Source organism: Branchiostoma floridae, unplaced genomic scaffold (assembly GCF_000003815.2).
Source record: "Branchiostoma floridae strain S238N-H82 unplaced genomic scaffold, Bfl_VNyyK Sc7u5tJ_408, whole genome shotgun sequence".
Lineage (NCBI taxonomy): Eukaryota > Metazoa > Chordata > Leptocardii > Amphioxiformes > Branchiostomatidae > Branchiostoma > Branchiostoma floridae.
The window spans coordinates 44,099-65,889 of NW_023365837.1; the positions used below are offsets into that span (position 1 = coordinate 44,099).

At 39.9% G+C, this 21,791-nt stretch overlaps 1 protein-coding gene across 1 annotated transcript; it reads right to left on the reverse strand.

The window, feature by feature from the left end:
- Positions 1 to 418: 418 nt before the first annotated feature.
- On the reverse strand, positions 419 to 21,763 carry LOC118408786 (protein O-mannosyl-transferase 2-like). The gene is made up of 21 exons (XM_035809647.1): positions 21,333 to 21,763; positions 20,432 to 20,516; positions 19,613 to 19,717; positions 18,697 to 18,805; positions 17,662 to 17,770; positions 17,122 to 17,281; positions 16,304 to 16,410; positions 15,616 to 15,698; positions 14,884 to 14,993; positions 14,192 to 14,258; positions 13,610 to 13,670; positions 13,227 to 13,305; positions 12,063 to 12,214; positions 11,293 to 11,381; positions 10,413 to 10,489; positions 6,067 to 6,138; positions 5,504 to 5,563; positions 5,039 to 5,144; positions 4,076 to 4,216; positions 3,340 to 3,451; positions 419 to 2,535 (listed from the first exon to the last, which is right to left on the reverse strand). Exons 1-21 carry the CDS (start codon positions 21,536 to 21,538, stop codon positions 2,430 to 2,432), a joined length of 2,196 nt encoding a protein of 731 aa, XP_035665540.1. The 5' UTR covers positions 21,539 to 21,763; the 3' UTR covers positions 419 to 2,429.
- Positions 21,764 to 21,791: the final 28 nt, after the last annotated feature.

Below are 21,791 nucleotides of genomic sequence, written 5' to 3' on the forward strand. Positions count from 1 at the left end.
ACATCTATGCTTCGAAATCTGAGCTGTGCTTATTATTTCTTGGTGAGGCCGAGAACTTATTGATCACCTCTCGTAAGCCATTGCAGCAGCAAGAATGCTGTCCCACACGTGGCTCGGCTTGTATCCCGACCCCTACCCCACCCCCCCCCCCCCCTACCCCCTCGTCTCTGTTCATGACTGGAGCTGCAAGTAGCAGCAAGAAACAGACCTAGTCATTCTAACCCTGATGATGGTGTCTGATCGACATCGAAACGTTGGAAGTGAGTACAATTCTGGTTGTGTATTGAAGAACCTTACTATTATGTATGAAAAATAAAAATACTATTAGCTTTTTACATGGCTGATCTATCAACTAGAACTAGAACTAGATGCATTTAATGAATACATAGAAAATAGAGATCTTTACTTCAAAAATCTATAACGTTAAAGACTACGATCTTTTTTTATTGCAATATGGCAGCTTTCAGCATAAAGACTAAATAAATAAACTTTAAGGTAAAACTTCACTGATACATTTCTCACCTCTACTTTCAAAACTATATCTTACATGTAGAGGAGAACATTATGCACTATAGAACAGCTTAATTTGTAACAGTTGGCCTTCCTCCTGAAGATCTGTTTACACGACAGTTACAATGTAGAAGGGCAGAGAAACCGGTCTGCAAAGAGTGGAAAGTATTCCTCCAGTACAGAATAGAAGTGTGTGCCAGTACAGCTGCAGCCTACCAGTACAAAACCGTTTTTTCTTGTTGGACCGGTCCAGAAAAAAACAGGCCTGAAAAAAATCAGTGGACCGGATTTTGGAACAATGAAAAAATGAACAGATAATACCAGCAGCACGTGTTTTGGGACTTAAACATCTATATGAAAAACAAGAGCGAAGAGAGTTGATGGTCATTTTTACCAAGTTTTTACAGTCAAACTTGGTCTAAAACAGAGACAGTTAGTATTGTTTACATGAAGATAGGATTATAGAATGCCAGTGGGTGTCGGATACTCCACCAAATAGAATCCTTTGTAGCAAAATGGACAATTGCTTTTGGTATCGCCCAGTTGCAAACAATCAGGTTCAGGTCCAGACCCTGATCCTCTGTACCTGGACCGTACCTGGATCTGAAATTTCTGTACGGGTACCCACCCCTAGTACAGAATATTCAGATCTAGATCTGATCCAGGTTTAGAGGATCAGGTCCAGGCCAGATTATATTAGTACAGCAAACTGACCTTCGAGATTTGGACAAAACATTGCACATTGGAAGAAATACTTTTTTCTAGGTGTCGGTAGAAGCCCATGTGATAACCTGTTAGTTATCACCTGGTCAATAACATGATTGTCATCACAGTATGACATTAAGTCATCACATATAATCTTATATTCTACATATTCCGGTGGAACCATTTGTATTGCAACACTTTTCATGCCACAAAGATAAGGCTATACGATCATTAATCCTCATCAATAGAATTATTTCTTGACAGTTCAATTTCTGGCTTCTGGCATAAACATCACTGATCAAAAAGGTGCAAACAAATCTATTTTCATATTTCCCATGATTTCATTGTCATCTTTCCCATGATTCCTTTGTCATATTTCCCATGATCCCATTGCCATCTTTCCCATGATTTCATTCTCCACTTACACACTTCCCATAATTAAGTGCGAGAGGGTTCCGGATATGGCTGCTCCGAACTCCGGAACTGACTCCAAGGGCACAGAAAATTGGTTCTAACCAATTCCGAACACAGAAAACATCAAGGAGATGATAGTTTGGTGTGGAACCGATCACAGGACAATGGTTTAATCACTTTCCGACAGGAAAAAAACAAAGGCTGCAGACGAAACGCCAAGGTGTGGCCCTTGAGGTCATCGGAAGAAACCAACTAACAGCCACAGTGGTGCACGTGTTAGGTAGTTACTTCTGACCACAAAACTTGTAAGATTCTCGGCCCAAATGATAACTGTACTATATTCGCCAGACAACTTATTAGTTTATATGCTTTTCCGCCCTCGTACTGAAGGTTTTAGCTGGTTCCACCCTGGTTTCGCACCCTGAGCAACTGTGGTAGCATCCAAGTAACATCCATATCCGGAACCCTCTCGCACTTAATTATGGGAAGTGTGTAAGTGGAGAATTGTCATCTTTCCCATGATTCCTTTGCCACCTTTCCCATGATTCCTTTGCCACCTTTCCCATGATTCCTTTGCCACCTTTCCCATGATTCCATTGTCATCTTTCCCATGATTCCTTTGTCATCTTTTAGGACTTGGGAGCAGCCATGAAAGACCGCGTGCTGTGGAGAGACGTTGTGCAACGCCTCACCCCGCCCGCCAGGGACGATGATGATGATGATGATGATTGTCATCTTTTCCATGATTCCATTGTCATATTTCCCATAATTCCCTTGTCACCTCTCCCATTATTCCATTGTCATATTTCCCATGATTCCATCCACTTTAGCCCATACATTGGGCTGGTCTGGTTGTCTGCCAGGGGACCAAACATGCCGTATGACAAGGGGTGGAACAAGTAGAAACTGCAAAAATAAAAAGTGATAACTGTAAATACATTTAGATCTAAGGGGAATTAATTTCCAGGTGATGTTCACATCATTTGAAGGTAGAAGGACATCCTTCAGCTATGAACATTTACATGGTTTAAGGACCCTAAGTGAGGATGCTTATAGCAAGGTATGCAAGCAGTTTACAAGTTAAGGGCACAATCTACAAAATATTTGATAATGAGCTAAAGCTTGCCTGTGCATTCCCTTTGAACAGCCCATTCCGTATGACCCCCAACAGAGGTTATCATACTGCAGCCAACGCACAAAAGTTGGTAGTGCAGTTACTCACTATATCAGGGCTCGAAATACTTTTTTCAGCATGCCTGCACTGGTGCAGGTAACATTAAAAATTACCTGAACCAGACAAATGTTACCTGCACGACTCTGAATTTAGGAAGTATGGATCATACTAATATTGTTCAGGAACCATTGCTATCTTTTTCTTTTATACTTTGTTATTAGAATCTAATAACAATCCATATACACCTACATTATAGGACATTTATGTATAAAACCCAGTACATGGACCAGTGCAGGTTAGGTGTAGGTAGACACCAGAAATACCTGCACAGCTCCAATTTTACCTATACTAACCTGCATATGCAGGTGGTATTTTGAGCCCTGTGTATTAAGCACAAAACAAATATCGTAACCCAACTCAAAACTGACCTGACATGCACAGACGAATCACTGAGTGAAAAGCTGTCAAGCACTGTGACAAACTACTTTGTGGACAGAACTACGTTGTACTATTGCAATTTTGCAAGGACTTCTTACCTGTGCAATAAAATGATAGAAATAAAAGCTGTTCCCCACTGATGTATTCTTCTGTAGACACCAGGTTGTACTTTATGTTTCACAACTTGCAGAAAGTAGTCATACATGATAGCTGCAACAGTAAAAACATTCAAAATGTAAAATATGTAACATGGCACCAATGTACATTTCAGTAAAACACCCCCTAGTGATGTTAGCTAAAACTGCATGCATGTTGAACTGTAGGTACTTGAAGGGAAATGATATTGAATGTAGAGAGAAATGTTCAACCTAAAATAGTGTTACTCTAGATGATTCCTGCAGGTTTTGAAGAACGATAAGAGCTGAATATTTTTTCTAAAAATTGTATTGCTAAATTTGTTTGTATTAAATGAACGAGAAGGGGGTGTTATATTATTCCATAGACGATAATTTCAGTTGCACATAATAAAACAAACTGATCTTGATACATTTTCTTTGATATCTCAACAACTATTGGCCTTCTTGGTCTCCTTATTGCAATGCAATTATGTCTAAAATATTCACGGAGTAGAGTCATATTGTTTAAATTTACAAAACATACGTCATATAATTGTATGTTGTTCACAAGATTTGATGTTCAACAACATCATACACATTCAAGTGGAATTTAAAAAAAAGCTGATTAATATTTATTTGTTGATACGTAATCTTTTGGAAAACAACACCCACTTCTGGAGTTAAGGTGTCCTTTAAAGCAGTTTTTAGAAGTTTGTACCTGAGAGCATAGACTGGAACAGCATGGCTGGGAAGTAGTGGTGGAAGTACAACACCCTCCCCATGAAGTAGAACGGCAGGTAGTGCAGGGCCCAGCCTGTAGCCATCCACCTTGCTGCTGACAGTGTAACCAACTTTCTCTCTGGAATAAGGCCACACAAACTTGATCAATACTGTAAATGCCTTTAAGCGGAGATTTAATTTCGCGGTAGCGGGAAAATGGACTTTTTGCGGTGGTTTTAATTTCGCAGTAGCACCATGCACTGTAGTCTCTTACTGTTATGGAAAATGTTCGCGGTGGTTTTAAATTCGCGGTGAAGTGGCTGCTGCGAAAACCACGAACATTTATCCACCGCAAAATTTTCTGCATTTACAGTATGAATGACTAGCTAAGCCTAACTTGAACACCGTTGCGATGGCCAAATGGGTAGACTGTTCGCCTTGCATTTGGTAGGTCGTGAGTTCGATCCCAGCCGAACTCACACATAGACTTTAAAGATGGTACATGCTATTTTCTCTGATTAGCAGCGCTTGGGAAAGAGTATGACAATTAAACACACAACACTATCAGTGGACTAGCCCCCTGCTGTTACAGTAGTGATTACACAAAAGTTGTGGGGCCCAGGGCTACAGTAATAGAAATGGGCAGCGCCACCCTACACATCATCTTATGCGGGAAGGACATACTTCTAAGCCTAACTAGCTGGTTTCCACAGTAAATGAGGGCTTCAGGTGGACAAGCTTCAATCTGTCATGTTGCACAGGAATTTGTGGAAATCCTGGAGTCATCTCTCAGAGAATGAACTGAAAACGAGGCTCGACAAAATTTTTGTCAAATGATTGTTTTTGCTACTTTCTTGATTGTTTCCAAGCAATTATGGCAGGAGAAAGACAAACTCTGCGTGGAAGGGCCTGGTGCAGCCCTTGACAGCAGAGTTTGTGTTACACAGACTAGTAATCTTACCTGCCAGGTGAGGAGGGTCCACAAACCCTCTCTGTGTCCTGATAGCCTCCACTAGGAACACCAGCATAGTTCCTGCCAGCAAGGCTAGGTTACCCCACCAGATAACCTGATGTACAAAACATTGCCTCATTAAATCTACAAAAATGACACAAAACTGAAAGATCATTCTGATCTTATTGAATATTAAATCTAAAATATCTCTAATATAAATCATACATCTAGTTCTTGACCTGCTGCAAGATAATCAAGTTAATCTTGGTCTGTACCGTCACTTTGAAACCTGGTATCTTGGCTCTCAAAAAATGCTCTTTTGTGAAGCAGAAAAGCAAAGTTTATTAAAAGCTGCAATCATAATATAATATATCAGATTTTGCAATGATTTTACAAAGTATAATCTGAAAATGTTGTATTGCAGAGCCATAAGCCCTTTGAGGTAATATTGATATAGCCAGTAATATGACTCACAGGATTCCCTAATAGGTAGATTTTGTAGTCTGTTGCATTAACCCCTGAAAATCTCTGTCCCTGTAAAACAAGAACAACATGTTCCCATTAGTTCAGTCATGATTGCTCATAGTTTACAATCTTTAAGTGAATTCTGTTCATCTATCAGGGAAAGCAACATGATTAGAAGCCTTGGACGTTTTGAAAAAAAAATTCACAATGATTTATCTAAGACTTAGTTACTTTATTTCCATGTGTAACATGTTGAGCTGTAATAAAAAGGTCTTCATTTCTTTCCCTTCTTGACTCTGTGTACAGAGTCTTTGTTTTCATTGTGTTTATTTGTGATGTTGGTGTGTATCCATAGTTACTGACAGTTACAGATCAGAGGTGGTAACACCTATTAAGCAGACATGACAGTCCAGGTCACGGTGTCGATGGATTAGGCTACTATTTCACAGGTATTTTTCTGGTCAGTTAGTTTGTATGTTGAGTGTGTTTGATAATAATAATCAAGTAAATATGGCCTAATAGAAGACTGGTTAGAGAATAGGCACCAGGTAGCTAGGCTGGTCCCATCTTACCCTATAGTTGAGTGGCCACTGCCATGGTTGGGATGTAACCTCCCCTTCTTTTGCCTTCAGGCCGCTATTTCCCTACATGAGAGAAAATGTACAAATTTTAAACACATTCTGTATTCATTTCTGGTGGCACCTCATGGTGATTGGCCTGTACTACAGTACTGTAAAAGCAGAAATGTTTGCGGTGGATTTATGTTCATGGTTTTCGCGTTGGCCATTTCTTCGTGAATTTAAAACCACCGGGAACATTTTTCCAGGCATTAAGATACTACAGTGTATGGTGCTAACGCAAAATTAAAGAAGTTTATTTGCAAGTTCTTGCCCGAGGGCTAATTGCAACATGAAACATACAGAAAATATGATAAACATGTATAAAATGAAATACTTTGGTATAGATAACAATGGTGACAAGTGTAAACGAGTTACTATTCTATCAATGATATGGACTGCTGAGAGCTACAATCTACGTATTTAGGGTTTGACTTCTTTTCTGGAAGCAGTGGAAGACGAAGTGTCCCACTTTTTCTATAATGAGTGGGTTATGTGACGTTAACAGCGTTATAGTTTTGTTTTCGTCGGTAAGCGTTTGGAAATTTTTGTGGAATTTGCATGCCTCTTCAAATAACTCATTTCTTTCCTGATCGTTAGAGAGGCAGTTAGAAATAAAATGTATTTCGTCTTCCACCGGTTTTGCCATACAATGGTTACAGGTTCTTTCGCCCACAGGTAGCTTTTTGTACCGCCCTCTCTCAATTTCAAGGGGGTGGGCGCTAATTCTAAGTTTGCACATTGCCGATCTGACCTCGAATTGATCTAGTAACGTTAAATAAGTTTCCATTGAGTATCCCTTCTTTAGTTTCTTGAAAAATCTTAACTTACCGTTATCTGTGGACAGTCTATGAGAAAATGTCTGGATATATATATCTTCTAACCTTTTTCTTAACGATGTACATGTATGCTTATTGTCTAGCTGTGAATTCATAGAGTTCCATAGGTAAGAGTAACCAGTATTGTCTAGAATTTCCTTTACGTGTTGTAACCAGTATTTCTTACGGCTGTTATTCGGTATAGATTGCTGACAGAGTAAAGCGTCTACTTGTAAGGGATGTGTTGAGAAGTCCAACTGTTTGAGGCGCAGCCAATACTTAACTGTACGTATGGATATATCTATGTCTATTGGGTACATTCCAAGCTCTGCTCTACTAGCTATGTTACTTGAATTTCTATGTACACCGAGAACATTTTTACAAAAACGGTTCTGTGTAATTTCTGCTGGGCAACTGTCATCTGAATAAGCTTTACCCCAAATCTCACAACCATATAATATAATAGGTTTGATACATGTACTAAATAGTTTGAGCAGAGCCTTTGGAGACAGAGATGAATGCATCAGGGATTTGAGACTGAAAATGGCTTTGCGTGCTTTCAAGGATAGTTGTTTCTTTGCTAGAGAATAGGTACCTGAGGGGGATAACGTCAGGCCTAAGTAAGAATAGGAGGTTGCAATATCTATAGTTTCTGTACCGAAAGTAAAATTCATGTTTTTGAAGATTCGTCCGAGTTGAAAATCATAACTTTGGTTTTCTTTAGGTTCACCTGAAGTTTCCATTTCTCGCAAAATGCATGTAGTTTATCCAGAGCGCATTGTAAACCTGTTTCAGATTCTGAAAACAACACTACGTCGTCAGCATATAGCAGGGAGGATACAAGTAGATTATGCAGGGAGGGTGGGGCACAGTCAGGGCTGTCTAAATCTTTTACCAGGTCATTTATGAATAAGTTGAAAAGGGCAGGGCTGAGGTTACACCCCTGCCTTACGCCTCTGTCTGTTGTGAATAGGGGTGTCAGACCAGCTGGCGTTTTAACACATGTTTGTGGGTTGCTATACATGGATTTTATTACACTGTACAATTTTCCGCCTATTCCTGAGTTCAGTAATTTATAACGAAGACCTTCCCGCCAAACACTGTCAAATGCTTTTTTAAAATCTACGAAGCATGCATACAGGCGTTTGTTAGTGTTATTGTATTTAGATATTAATGTGTCGATGACAAAGAGGTTATCATTAGTTCCAAAGTTGCTTCTGAAGCCGGCTTGGTTGGCGGAAATGAGATAATTTTCATCTAGATAGTTAGTAAGACGTTTGTTAATTACAGTCGTGAACAGCTTAGCGAGGCAGCTAATGACAGAGATCCCCCTATAATTATTGGGATCATCTTTGGGGCCACTTTTGTGTATTGGAACAATGTGACTTTCACCCCATTGTTTAGGAAAGTGGCCAGAAGACAAAAAAAGGTTAAAGAGCTTAGTTAGCGGTCTTGTAAGTATATGGGCTGCACATTTGAACATTTCATTAAGTATCAAATCGTTTCCAGAAGCTTTGTTGTTCTTTACTTGGGGAATTGCTTGTCTGATTTCGTTTTGTTGAATTTCAGCATCTAAACTGTTCTGACTAACGGAGTTGTTCTCGAGTTCTGCCAATTTGGTTTTAATCTGGGCATGGAAATGATTGTCGCTTTTAGGAATTTGGGACATCGTGTCGCTTCCGTATAAGTTTTGGAAGTGGTTGTGAAGTGTTTGTTTGTCAATTGTTTCTTCATCTTTAATGATGGAGTCATTTGATTTAAACTGTTTGACTAAGTTCCAAAACGTTGTGGGGTCTTTGGTAGATAGAGAATTAAGTTGTTGAAGGATACCATTTCTGTAATCTTTCTTGGTTTTCCGGATTAATTTCCTATATTCCTTTTTCTTTTTGAAATACTGGCCCCTAATATAGGGGTCCCAGGGATTTTTAGAGAGCAGTTTGGCCAGTTCATATATGTTACGTCTGGCAGTAGAACAGGTCTCCGTAAACCATCTCTTTTTACTTTTCCGTTTGTTTTATTTCCGTCTACCTGGCTTTTTACAGCGTAGTGTTAAAGACTTTTTACCCGCTTCTTGTAGAGGCGATACGAAATCACATAGTGCGCTCTCGAGAGAATTTGGGGTTGTCCCGTAGCTCCTGCTGATGAAATTATCTATAGCTGAAGAAAAGTCAGCGCTATTGACTATGGCATTAAATTTATGTTTGGAATCAGAGTCCCATACTAATTTACAGTAGGGACGCAAGGGGAGGTCAGTGTTAGTAGTCTGTGCATAAGATTGCTTAGCATTACAATGTAGAATAAGAGAAAGTTTACAGTGGTCAGATAGTGGTGTTAGCGGATGGACATGGAAAAATGAAGTTTTGCGGAGAAGGATTGTTTCACTTGCGAGGACATAGTCGACTACGCTAGAACCTTTAGGTTGGTAGCACGTGGGTTTTCCAAGTGAATCGCCGGGGGTCCTGCCATTTAGAATTCTTACTTTGCTGTTGATACACAGGTCGATCAAGTTTTTACCGAAAGGGGTGGGGTTACCTAGTAAATCCATGTTATTACGATTGAGCGGATGGTCGATGTTGTAGTCTACGGGGAGGCTGTCAATAGGGCCATCGTCTGCGATATAATCTTTCAGATCGCCCACACGTGCATTTAAGTCGCCTCCTACTATAACCTCGCCATAGTTTTGGTAGTAAGCTATTTCGTTTTCAAGTTCGTCAAATATATTAAAACCACAGCGAAAAGTCCTTTTTCCCGCTACCGCAAAATTAAATCCCCGCGAACTTAAATGCATTTACAGTATTTTTCAAACTTATACATGCACAGAGGGTTCATTTTGTGGTAGGAGGGACAAGAAGGCTTTTGCAGTGTTTTAAATTGAAGGTTGAAACAATTCTGCATTTTAACAGCACTGTAATAAATTGTACATTGGCAACACATATTTGTGGTAGCATGAGATCACTACAAAAACTGCGAAAACAAAACCAGTGCAAAATTTTCAAGATTTTTAATATATAGTAGTATGGGGTTTTATTCTTGAATTTCTTATCACCATAGGTGGAGGTACAGTGACATGTCTTCTCCCAAGGATGTAGCGGTCAACCGATTTGTATAAAAAGACTGCATATCACATAAGATTCTTGAGTTTCATATAGTAACTCATTTGTGAGTATCCTAATAATCGGATAAGGATTGTATGTTTTGGCATGATTATAAATGATTCGTGCATATCTCATGCGTACACATTTGCACACATTTTGCATATTAAAGTATTTTTTTTTCATAAAATACATGCAAATGCTCAAGCATGCCTTTGAGTGTAAAGCGAACTTGACCCACTGTGACTTGAATGTAATAGTTCTTAAACACATTACTACTGTACAACTGTTACAGTTAAATGTTGTAACCGTATGTGATGGTGTGATAGAATAGCTCAACAGAATGCAGAATGCCGGGTTAACCTCTCTATCTGCAGCTGACAATACCAACCTGCACCATGACTGCATGAGACTCCAGCAGTTTCCCCAGGAAAGATGGCTGGTACACCGCAAAGGTACCGTTGGGTACTGAGGGGACAAAGAGGGGAATTTCTAACACACTGTGACAACAGTTTTAATGTGTACATTTATATGTAGGTTTTCAACATGACAGATTCTCTTGAAATACAAAAGACCAAACTTAAACCTGCTTTTCAACAGTATTTTAATTGAATAATTGTCATACCTGGGCCCTGATAATGTTCAATAGGGTGTTCTAGACATGTGATAACTTGGGTTACATGTGATAACTTGGGTTATCACATTGGGCTTCTACTGTTATCACACTAGCTTCCATCAAATGATTCATATGCACTTTGCGTTAGCCAGGTGTGCTGCTGTTAAAAGACTTAATACCATATTTGGACACTGGAATTGCTGTTGTTAGATGTTACGTTTAAGGACAAGTTTCTTGACTTCTAGTGCATTTTGCACTGAAATGATTGAATGAGTGTTTTCTAGGTGGGTATGACATAATCAGCCTTTCCACAGTTTGGATCACCTTCCAGCATTCAGGAAATCCTACCCCCAGTCAGACTGGTACATTGGGTGATACAGAATACATTGTGTTGTATTTCATATCTACATAACAGTTGAATTTCACACATTATATTGCAAAAAAAGCATCACTAAAATGAAATTATGTCTTCATCCCTTCCTTCAAATTTACATTCAACAGCAAATCTGGAAGTCTAGTGAATAACTTCAAAGTTAACAACACATCAAACCTAATGATATCCCAGTATCATCTGCACAATGCAATTTTGGTCATCATTGGTCAAATGTAGGATTGATAAGGTCAAAACACCAAAGCTGAGCCAGACAACACTCACGCTGGTTGTTGATGTGGTCCTCTACATTCCACAGGTTGTTCTTGTCCCTAGTGAATGGGTTACAGGTCACCTCCAGCTGTTCCCAGCCCCTGGGTTAACAAACAACACGTCTGTTATGAAAGGTTAAACTTGACGTAACAAACACTGAACTAGTTAACTTTGGACCTATCCAAGTTTTTGAATGTCCGCCTTCAGGGCTTGAAATACTTTTTTCTGCATACCTGCGCTGGTGCAGGTAACATTGAAAATTACCTGCACCAGACAAACTTTACGTGCACCACTCTGAATGTAGGAAGTATGGATTATACTAAAATTGTTCAGGAACCATTGCCATTTTTTCTTTATACTTTATAAGTGGTAACAGCCAATGCAACTAATGGCAATCCACATACACCTTCATTATATGATATTTATGTATAAAACCCAGTACATGGACCAGTGCAGGTTAGTTGCAGGTAGACACCAGAAATACCTGCACAGCTCCAATTTTACCTGCACTAACCTTCATATGCAGGTGGTATTTCGAGCCCTGGCCTTGTTATGAATGAATCAGTCTACTGCAGCTACATTAGAGCTCACTGTCCATGCAATACTTAGACGAGACGGGGGGTGACACAGGTTATCTGCCACCAGCAGTATTGCTTGCAAACATTTAGAAAACAATTCTTACGAACAGTGCATCAGAAAAAAATGCTTATGATACAGATAGTTGAACATACAGGCCTAGAATAAAGGAAGAAGTGGAACTATGGTTGTGGTAATAACCTCACCATTTGGGGAGAGTCTTGGAGTGGGAGTGGAGGGCACAGCCTGTCATGTAGTGGATGAACCTGACCTTGGACCTGACCGTCTTGATCCTGCTCTTCTCCGCCCCTCCCACCACCTCCACCTTCCAGATGTCATTTATGTCTCCTGTCCCATTCTGAGGACACGTTGAAAGGTTACTAACTTTGCAATAGCCTTACTCAATACATGCTTTGGCCTAGGAAGAAAAACCTGACGGCCTTTATTCTATATGTACATAATGTACGTTCAAACATCCTGAATACTAATTATCCATAGTTCATAATTAGGAAACAACTTCCTTTAATTAGGCAAAAACAATGTTTGCGTATTTGTTTGTTTGTTTTATTTCAATCTCCATTAGTGTACATCATAAAATCATGCCACTACTCTTCCTGGAGTCATGATAATAAGAATAAATGAAATACATGAAATGAAAAGAAACGACTTAACATCAAAAGCGGATAATTAGCGTAAAATAATAAGCAAAATAATAAGCAGAGGTCAGAGGTCAAAATAAAGAAGTGATCATACATAACGAATAATGAATAGCAGAAGAAGTTAACTTAATTGATTGAAACACAATCCAATCAAAAGTGTACTATTAACACAACATAAATATATAACTTAGATATACTGAAATATAAAAATCATTACCACCATGTGCTCAGGGGTTGTCTTTTGTCTCGTGTTTTCGCAAGCTCTTTTATCCTAGATTTGAACTCAATGTTGTTGTATGATGTCGTTGTGTTTGGCAATGTGTTATAGGTTTTGATGCATCTGTAGCCAAATGTCCTTGTTTTAGCCAAGCTTAAGAGCTATGGTTTTGAGGAATCGGCAATCAAGTGGGTACAGAGTTATCTTGGCAACAGGAAATGTTTGTAGCTTCAACGCACATGAAAAATGCAGTTTCATTGTAGAGGTATTATCAAAATGCTGCATTTTCATCCAGGAAACTTGACGCCATCCACACATGTATGGCTCAAAAACATCATAATTACTCAGAATTTTGGGCTCTCATTCTTACTTCACTGATGAGAAAACAATATGGAAAATCAAAATGCCAATGAAGCAAGTAAGGAAACCTTAAAGGCATAAAGGTTTGCCAGACCAGAGTTGCAGCACCAGTAGATACATGTGTGGTACCTCACCTGTCCATACCCAGTGACTTGGAAATGTCTCTTTGTGATGGGGGCAGGTTCTTGGTGTGTGTGGAGATTTCTCTGGGTCCTGTAGGTAAGGAAGAAAGAATGGTCCTGTATTAAAATGATGCGTGGCAAGCCCTCGGCAGTTGACTTGAAGTCCCTAAATACCCTGGTTTTAAAAACAACAGATATATGTTTACCCCAATGATAAAGGTGAACTAGCATTATGTACCTTGGGTGTGAAGATCATTATCAAATAGAATACAGTAAAAACTGCTCAAGAGGACTACTCGGGAGACTGATAACATCTGTTCTTTGTGGACAGGTAGTCATTATAGATAGGATTCTTAGTAGATGGGAAAGTGAATAAGTGTGATACGATGACTCACGCTACATGCTCCAGTCGAACAAGGTCACCATTCTGCACAAACTGTAAAGGGTCTTCAGGAACTGTGGGCGAGACAAAAAATATTAAAAGTATCAAAAAGGGTTCCCATAGTCCCGTAGCCTTTTGGAAGGCTGTAGAGGCAGTGGGTTGTTATCCACCATGCCTAGGGCATGGTATTGGGATGTGGAGCCCATCCCTCTCCTTCTTTAATCTGCTTAAAGAAGTCAGCTACCCATTTTTACCTGAGTAGAGTGACGAAAGTCTTGATGAGTGCATGTCAAAAGGGCACAACATCAGTGACATGCCAGAGGATTCCAACCCAGGACCTCTGAATTCTTGGCCAAACACCCCAACTGTTAGACCATTACTGTTACACAATGCCACTGATAAAAAAGAGCTACATCTTTCTAATCAAATTTTCTTGGACTGGAAATCCACCAAAACAATTGTTTTGTAACAACCATAAAATATCCCAATACAAGTATCCTTGTGCACGCTGTGTTGCCTTTCCCATACTCCCATTTGTAGTAAAAAACAATGTGACAAAAAGCAAATTTAAATGAGCAATCTAACTTTCACTTACTTGGGTTTCTGTCATATCTCTTGATGATCCAAAGATTGTTGTCATCCTTGTGTGTGTATGCTGTTATCTGAAGAAAAAGATTTTGTCAGAACCTACATGTATTTCAATATTGTGAATAGTACAATAAGACACAAAATGTACTCTCACTAAAAGTTCTCACAACCTTGTACTAGAAACTAGAAACCTGGATTCATGTATTGTTACAGTACTAGATTCTGAGTACACTTTCAATTTTTTAAAAATTTCTGCATACAAATTAAGGATCTGTTACATGTATCACTGAATAACAGTCACTGTACTAGAAACGGACCCAAGTTGAGTGTCAGTTCATTTCTTCCAACTATCATGTTTCAGTATTACAAAGGCTAGCATATTGTTGGCATATACTTGGCTGTCTTGGATGTTGAGAAGTGCAGTGTCATCTGCATGTATTGTAGCACATCATATCTATGTGATGCATAATCAGGCAAGTCATTAAATGCACAATCTAAACAAGAGTGGCCCAAGAACTCAGCCTTGGGGTACCCCGACAATTTTCCAGCACTCTGGAAAATGTTGTCTTTTAATTCACTATTGATACAACCACTAAGACAAGTTTGAGGGAAACAATATGGTCAACAAAAATATTACAATTCCGAACTAAAAAACAACAACAAGAATTTCAAAAGCTACAGAGACAAGAAGAGCTGTACCTGCTGCTGCTGTGCCCCCAGCCCCTCGGGGTACAGGTGCCAGTGGGAGTGGAGCAGCCCTCCTGCAGGCCGGAAGTTCTTCAGTGTGATGGTGGAACCGTACGCTATATCTGTAACCACATGGAACGTTATTCCATTCATTACCCTAGCTTATGAAAGTGGTACGTAATATTATGCTAGATCGGTACTGTATTGATGCTGTATTCTTAGGAATTGTGGCCACCTCAGTCAAGATCCATGGGAAGTTTAGCACCAAAAGTTGCAAAATATGTCGACATTTAAAGGTATCCAAAATAACAGTTTTAGAAGAAATGTGTGACAACATTAAGGAATGGACCAGCCTGCCCCTTGCCAGCACCCAACCGCTGGCGCACGACAGGGAGAGATGGAGGGAGGTGTGCTCAGCAGCAAAACGCCCCCAAGACCAGTCAAGGGAGCGGTAAACGATCAAATTTACTGTGAAATTACCACTGCAGTCAGCACCAATGCCGTACTACTGTAACAGCAGCATCAAAACATTGAGCATTAGGACAGCATTACACACCTCTTCTCCACGGGTTATCTATCAATTTTGAATACCGATAGCTTTAGGTTCTGTCAGTCATCTACCCATACCACCACCGTGGTGGAATCTATTTTATTCCTGCCAAAGACTGAGTTCTAGCAACACAAATGAACTTTGGAGCAAAGATGAAAACAAACATTTTGACTAAGCTAAGAAAACCAGCTCACCTTCCGGCATGTTTGCCTGGTACAGCTTGTTCCCTTCAAGAGTGGACTGGAAGGCTGAGCTCATGAAACCATCACCAGAGCCACTGGAAAGAAATAACAGTCATCAAAACAAGAACATCACATGAATTTAACATTTTGCGCCCATGTTCTTTACTCCTCTAAATGTTTTTGAGTATACACAACTTCAAAGTAACAAATTACGTTGCCATTTATTTGTTAAACATTTCTTTCATCAGGACTGGTATTCATGGCATGAACAGTTTGGCCTGGAACCCAGAGGTCCTGGGACTGACCAATATCAATAATACTATGATTGGGAAAGGCACTTAACATGACTTTTCTCACTCCACCCAGGTGTAAAAATGGGTACATATTTTGGTATGGGTAAAGAGTACATGTAGTGGATAGGAGAGGGCTGGACTCCACAAGTCTTCCAATACTGTATCCTAGACAACGTGACAACATCCCACTGCACCGACGGCCTTGAATCCTTTGGGACTACCTTCAAGTTGTTGAAAGGATGCCAATTGGAACATAACGACCACAATGATTTGAAATTTGGTGGATATTGATAAATAACTTAATACGGCATAACTATTTCCCAAAATTTGAGTCTTCCACCTCATTCCTTGCTGAAATACTGAAGTAATCAATCACCCCTCATTATATTGATAGTAGCAGTACTCACCTTTTGTACAAAGTGTGGAAGTGAACAGCAAAGCAGGTAATGTAGATGGCTGCCGGTAGGACTATAAGGCACAGGGCTCGAGCCAGGAAGTGTTTGAAAATGACCATCTGGGCATAAAACAGAAGCACAGGTTAAGACAAATTAGAGCTTTTAATTTCTAGTCTACCCGTCTCCGGTTACAACTCATTCCGAGAACAAACATGGACCCGAGCCAGCGGGAACAAACTTTAAAACACACACCAAGACAAACACGCAAAAAGGAAACAATATCTACATTTCTGAGAACCCTTGGGAATGAGGTGCACAATTGGAGCTGTGCACCCAAATATTTTCTGTGGGTGCACAGGGTGCACCGAAATATTTTCATAGGCTTATGTAAACCTTACAAAAGTCGCTACACTTTTGTTGTGTCAATAAAGATTTTGTAATTTGTAACCAAGATTTATTATCAGTCTTTCTGACATTCTACTTAAATTTAAGTGGTGCACCCAAAATTTTTTGTGCACCCAATTTTTTAAGCTGGGTGCACCATTGCACCTAATCCCCAAAATGAATTACGAGCCCTGGTAATGCTGTCCCGATGCTCAATGTTTTGAAGCTGCTGTAGTCTAGCATTAATACCAACTGCAATGGTAATTTCACAATAATTTTGGATGATTATCGGTTCACAAAATCATTTTGCAACTTTGGTGCTCAAATTTCAAGGGATCTATACTGAGGTGGCCTCAATGCCAAAAAATACTGCGTCAATGCAGTACCAATTTAGCAGTACGTTCATTGTACGTACCATTTTCACAAGGGGAGGTACAAAAACCTACCAGTGGTAAGGTGAGATCCCCCAGCAGGTCCCACAGGTCGCTGACAGTCTTCAGCCCCACCCACAGAATAATGAACAATCCCACAAACTTCACACTGAAGGCCAGGGCGATGAAGCAGCCTGCACCACACATCCACACCCACCAACACGTGGAAAATGGTCTGTATTCGGGGCATGGAACATATAATGAAGGTAGTTAGAGCATGTATGTATTTTTCTCCAACAGTATCCAATACAAACAAACCTGAAATTCTACTGGAAGCATGCAAGTTCATCTGAGCTGGTTAAGCACATAGTGAGAAATCCAACTCAAAGAATGTGACGCCACAACAGCAGTGGATTGTTCATTCCTTGACAAAGACTGTTCAGTCAAAAATTTGGGTGAGTCTAACTTTTGTGTTGGATATTACATTTAAATTACTTCAATAATTAAACTTTCATAATCTTTACAATGTCATATAACATAAAACATTTTACTTTGTAAGGTATAACATGTGGAGAAAGTTGTTGAGGATATTGATAATATGCTTAAAATTATTACCTGTTTCTGAGAGAGTCAAATTTTGACTGACAGAAGACTGCTCCCATGATGAAGCAAAGCATGATGGGATCCAGGAGGATATACTGGGATAGGGTAAGGCAACCTGTGTCTGTGGTAACACAAGAATTGCATGTTAGATAAATGTGAATTTTAGCATATCTTATGAACTCGACATGAAACAATTGTAGGCTCTTTTACGATAAAAGTTAACATGAAAACAAAGTAGAATAGGTGACTGCAAGTCTTTACCCATTTGTGGTTATTACATGGAAAAGGCACCTGAAATAGAGCAAGGTGGAGCTACAGTTCTGGGAATCATGCAAAACTATATACATTGTTCTCATTTACATTGTACATTTCTTCTAATCTGAGCAATTTTGTAACTTGCGGTTGCCAAATATACAAGTTGGTAGAGACAATACCAGTGGGGAACACTTATAAGTTATATAGCGCTTTTACAAATTTTAAGATAGTACATTGTTTTTTGTCCCTGATTTATTCAAAAATTCCCTGAGGGGAAAGGCATAAATTTATCAGGTACAAAACGTGTTCAAGATTGACCCAGAAAGGCTGCATACTATATATATTTTGAGTTTTTCCATTTTCCATTTCAGTCCCACAAATTTGTCTGAGACTTGCCCCAAATCGGGGGTGCATATAAGAAGAACTTTATTGTACATGATACAATGTATGGCAACAACTATTACACAAAGTACAAAATAGAGGTATAGAAGAAAGCTTAATAACCTAATTAACATAACAATAAGGGCTAACATATTTCTTTGATATACAATGTAGTATTACAATGGAGTAGGCTAATCATTAGTTACAGTATTTTTTCTAATAGCAGTGCAATCCTTGATATATTTGCCTTTTTTTGCATTATGGAAGTTCTGACATCTAAAGATATACACAAATATGTTTGTAGTATCGAGTCTCTTGAATTCTGTTGTACTTGATTCAAGAAATATGAATAATTGATTATGTAAACTTGTGTATCTAGAACATATATATGGTAGGTGCTCTTTCTCTCACCAAAAAGCAGCAGAGCAGCAGCGAGAGCGGCAGCAGGTACAGACCACGTCAGCTCCCACACTGTCAGGAACGCCAGGGGAACCACGGTGGAGCCCAGGCACACACAGAACTACAAACAAACATACAGACAACACTGGTTCTTCATTTTATGTTGTTGACTTACATGTAGATACAGTGTTGAACCACAGTGGAGCCCAGGCACACACAGAACTACAAACAAACATACAGACAACAGGGGATCTTCATTCTATATAGTCCAAACACAACCTATTCAAACAAAAAGTAAACCACCCCTTTTTGTGTGTATGGCGTGCCTATCTCCATTTCTTTAGCCCTAGGGCCACACAGCGTGTGCAAGCACTACAGCAGGGGGCTAGTCCACTGGTAGGGATGTGTGTGTTTAACTCTCATAGTCTTTCTCACAATTACTGACTGAAAGCTATAAGCAGCTTGTTCCATTTCCAAAGCCTTTGTTTTGGTATCACCCAAATGGTGTTTGAACCAATGACCTCCCAAAACAAAGCATTGCACTGGTTTAAGATAAAAAGTAAAAGCATTAGGTCAGTCCTAAAGCCTTCTTGAGGCTGTAGAGGAAGAGGGTAGTTATTCACTATATCTAGAGCCTGGTATCAAAAAGCATCCCTCTCCTTCCACCACCTTTTTACCTCTCCAAGTTCAACAGAAGTTGGGTATTCATTTTTACACCTGGGTGCAGTGAGGAAATAAAGTGTCATGTGCCTTTCCTATTGGTGTAACATCAGTGGCATATCAGTGGATTTGACTCCCTAACACAATGCCACATTACATGGTTCAAATACAACATATTAGTGAGTACAACAACACACAATCAAATAATCTTTTGATTTCACATGAACCATTTCCCACATAAGACACAAACTTTGACAAAAACACTCACACTTCTCATGCCTATGTACTTGGTTTCTCCATACTTGTCTCCAGGTTTGTCAAAGGGAAAAGTACCATCATAACCAGTCAGGTGTCCTGCCAGTCCTATCAGCATCTACATGAAAACCAGAAGAGAAATACAAAAGTGTATCACTGGTATTGACTCTGTAACATGTGTTTTTAGATAGCAGTAATAGCATAAACTTTGTGTAACTTATAGACAGTAAGACTCATGTGCAAACAAAAGACCTCTAGAAAAGATATTAGACCCTCAGGCTAAAAAGATCTGTTGAGAGAGTGAGCAAATAAACCATCAGAAAGTCATTGTTATTGTTGTTGTTATTGCAATTGGGTATGCTGACACTTCACATATAGCCGATATATAACCCCTTTCACAGAGATCAGAACGCATGTGCGGCGACAGGAAATCCAGGTAAAATGTCAAACTTTCAAAGGGTAAGGCCCACAAAAAGAAAACAAAACCCATCTGGAAGTGGTTATGCAAATCGAAACAATATTCAAGACAAGAACTGTTTTCTTTTTTGAGGCCTTTACCTTTGACATATTACCTAGAATTACTGTCACCGCACATGCATTCTGATCTCTGTGAAAGGGCTTATTACTTGATATATAGGCTACATGTAGTTCTGTGATGAATGCAAGAATGACTGGATTTTTAAGAAGAGTCAGAAATAAGAAGAACATACGCTGTAGCCATTGACTTACTTATGACTTAGATTGCAGGTGGAATAATTCAAGTGGTATGCTATATTAAAGCAATTTGTACCAAATAAACTACCATGTTTATTTGTTTCCTAATGTTACCTACCTTCCCCAAGGGAGGGTGGACATCAAAGAAGAATGTCCTGTTGATGTAGTAACTGCCCATCTTTCCAAAATGGGTTTCATCCCAACTGGAAACAATACAAAACAGTTTCAACTGACATCACACGAAGTCTAGTAGTACTAACGTTACTAGAAATAGTAGAATGTGATTGGGAATTTGGGACATATCGTGTACTGGCAATGGTTTTGTGTTCCTGTGGCTCGAGTTCTCCTTTTTCTTTTCTTACTGCTGAGCAACAGGGGTTACTAGCAGTGCATGCTGGTGTTTAATCATCATCATCATCATCGGTCGACGTGATCGCACATGTTCGCACATGTTTACACACGGCGGGGTTATACCGCCCCTTACGGGGTGACATACCCTTTCACTGGCTAATTACAAGACGGGGATGCGCCAGGTCTCCCGTCCGGGTGAATGATGTAAATCACCATGTGGCTGATACGACACAGAGGTTTGCCAGGCCTCCATCTGGGTGATTTGAAGTGAATCACCAACTCCCGACAGAAGGATTTGCACCAACACACACCGCACCATCGCACGTGTGGGGGTTCTTTAACGTGCATGGGGTGTGGCTCTCCCAAAACACAGGACCTCCATTTAACGTCCTATCCGAGGGACAGCCCTAGCCGAAGCTAGGTACTCATTTTCACCTGAGTTAAGTGAGGAAAGCTGTGTAAAGTGCCTTTCCCAAGGGCACAAGATCAGTAACACGGCAGCCAGATTCGAACCCGCGACCTCTCGGTTCCGAGTCAAACACACTGCCACTGCGCTACGTAGCTGTCCCATGGTGTTTACTAGTAACAAGTGATAATCACAAATAAACATAGGGAAAATAAAGGTAAACACTAAGGAACATAAACAACTGAGTTAGTGTCATCCCTACCATATATGATCAGGTTCCTCTAGTTTGTAGAATCTTGTGCCGAGAGTTAGCGCCACTACAGCCGCAAAAACTCCCCACGTCTGGAGGCCGAGTTGCTCCGGCTTCCCTCCGTCCTGGTGCCGCCCTTTCGTCCCTGTCTGCGCCCTGCCGTTTGGAGGTGCCGCGGTCTCTTTGGTTGGGCCATTCTGCTGTTTACCCCTCCCCATTGTCAAGTTTCCAACTTGCGTTTGAACCCCCGTTTGAGACCAATTTCTATCTACAGCATCTCCCTATCAGCACAAACGAATACTCGGTACCTTTATCTTCATTTTAAACCCAATTTTCATTTACCTGACCCGCTAAAAAGCAATAAAAATCGAGAAAACTTCATAAATGTGCGAAACAAAAACTGCAAACTTGTGGTCGCCTTTACCCTCTGACGTATGACCCCAAATAGTAACGTTGACTTTGTAAATAGGG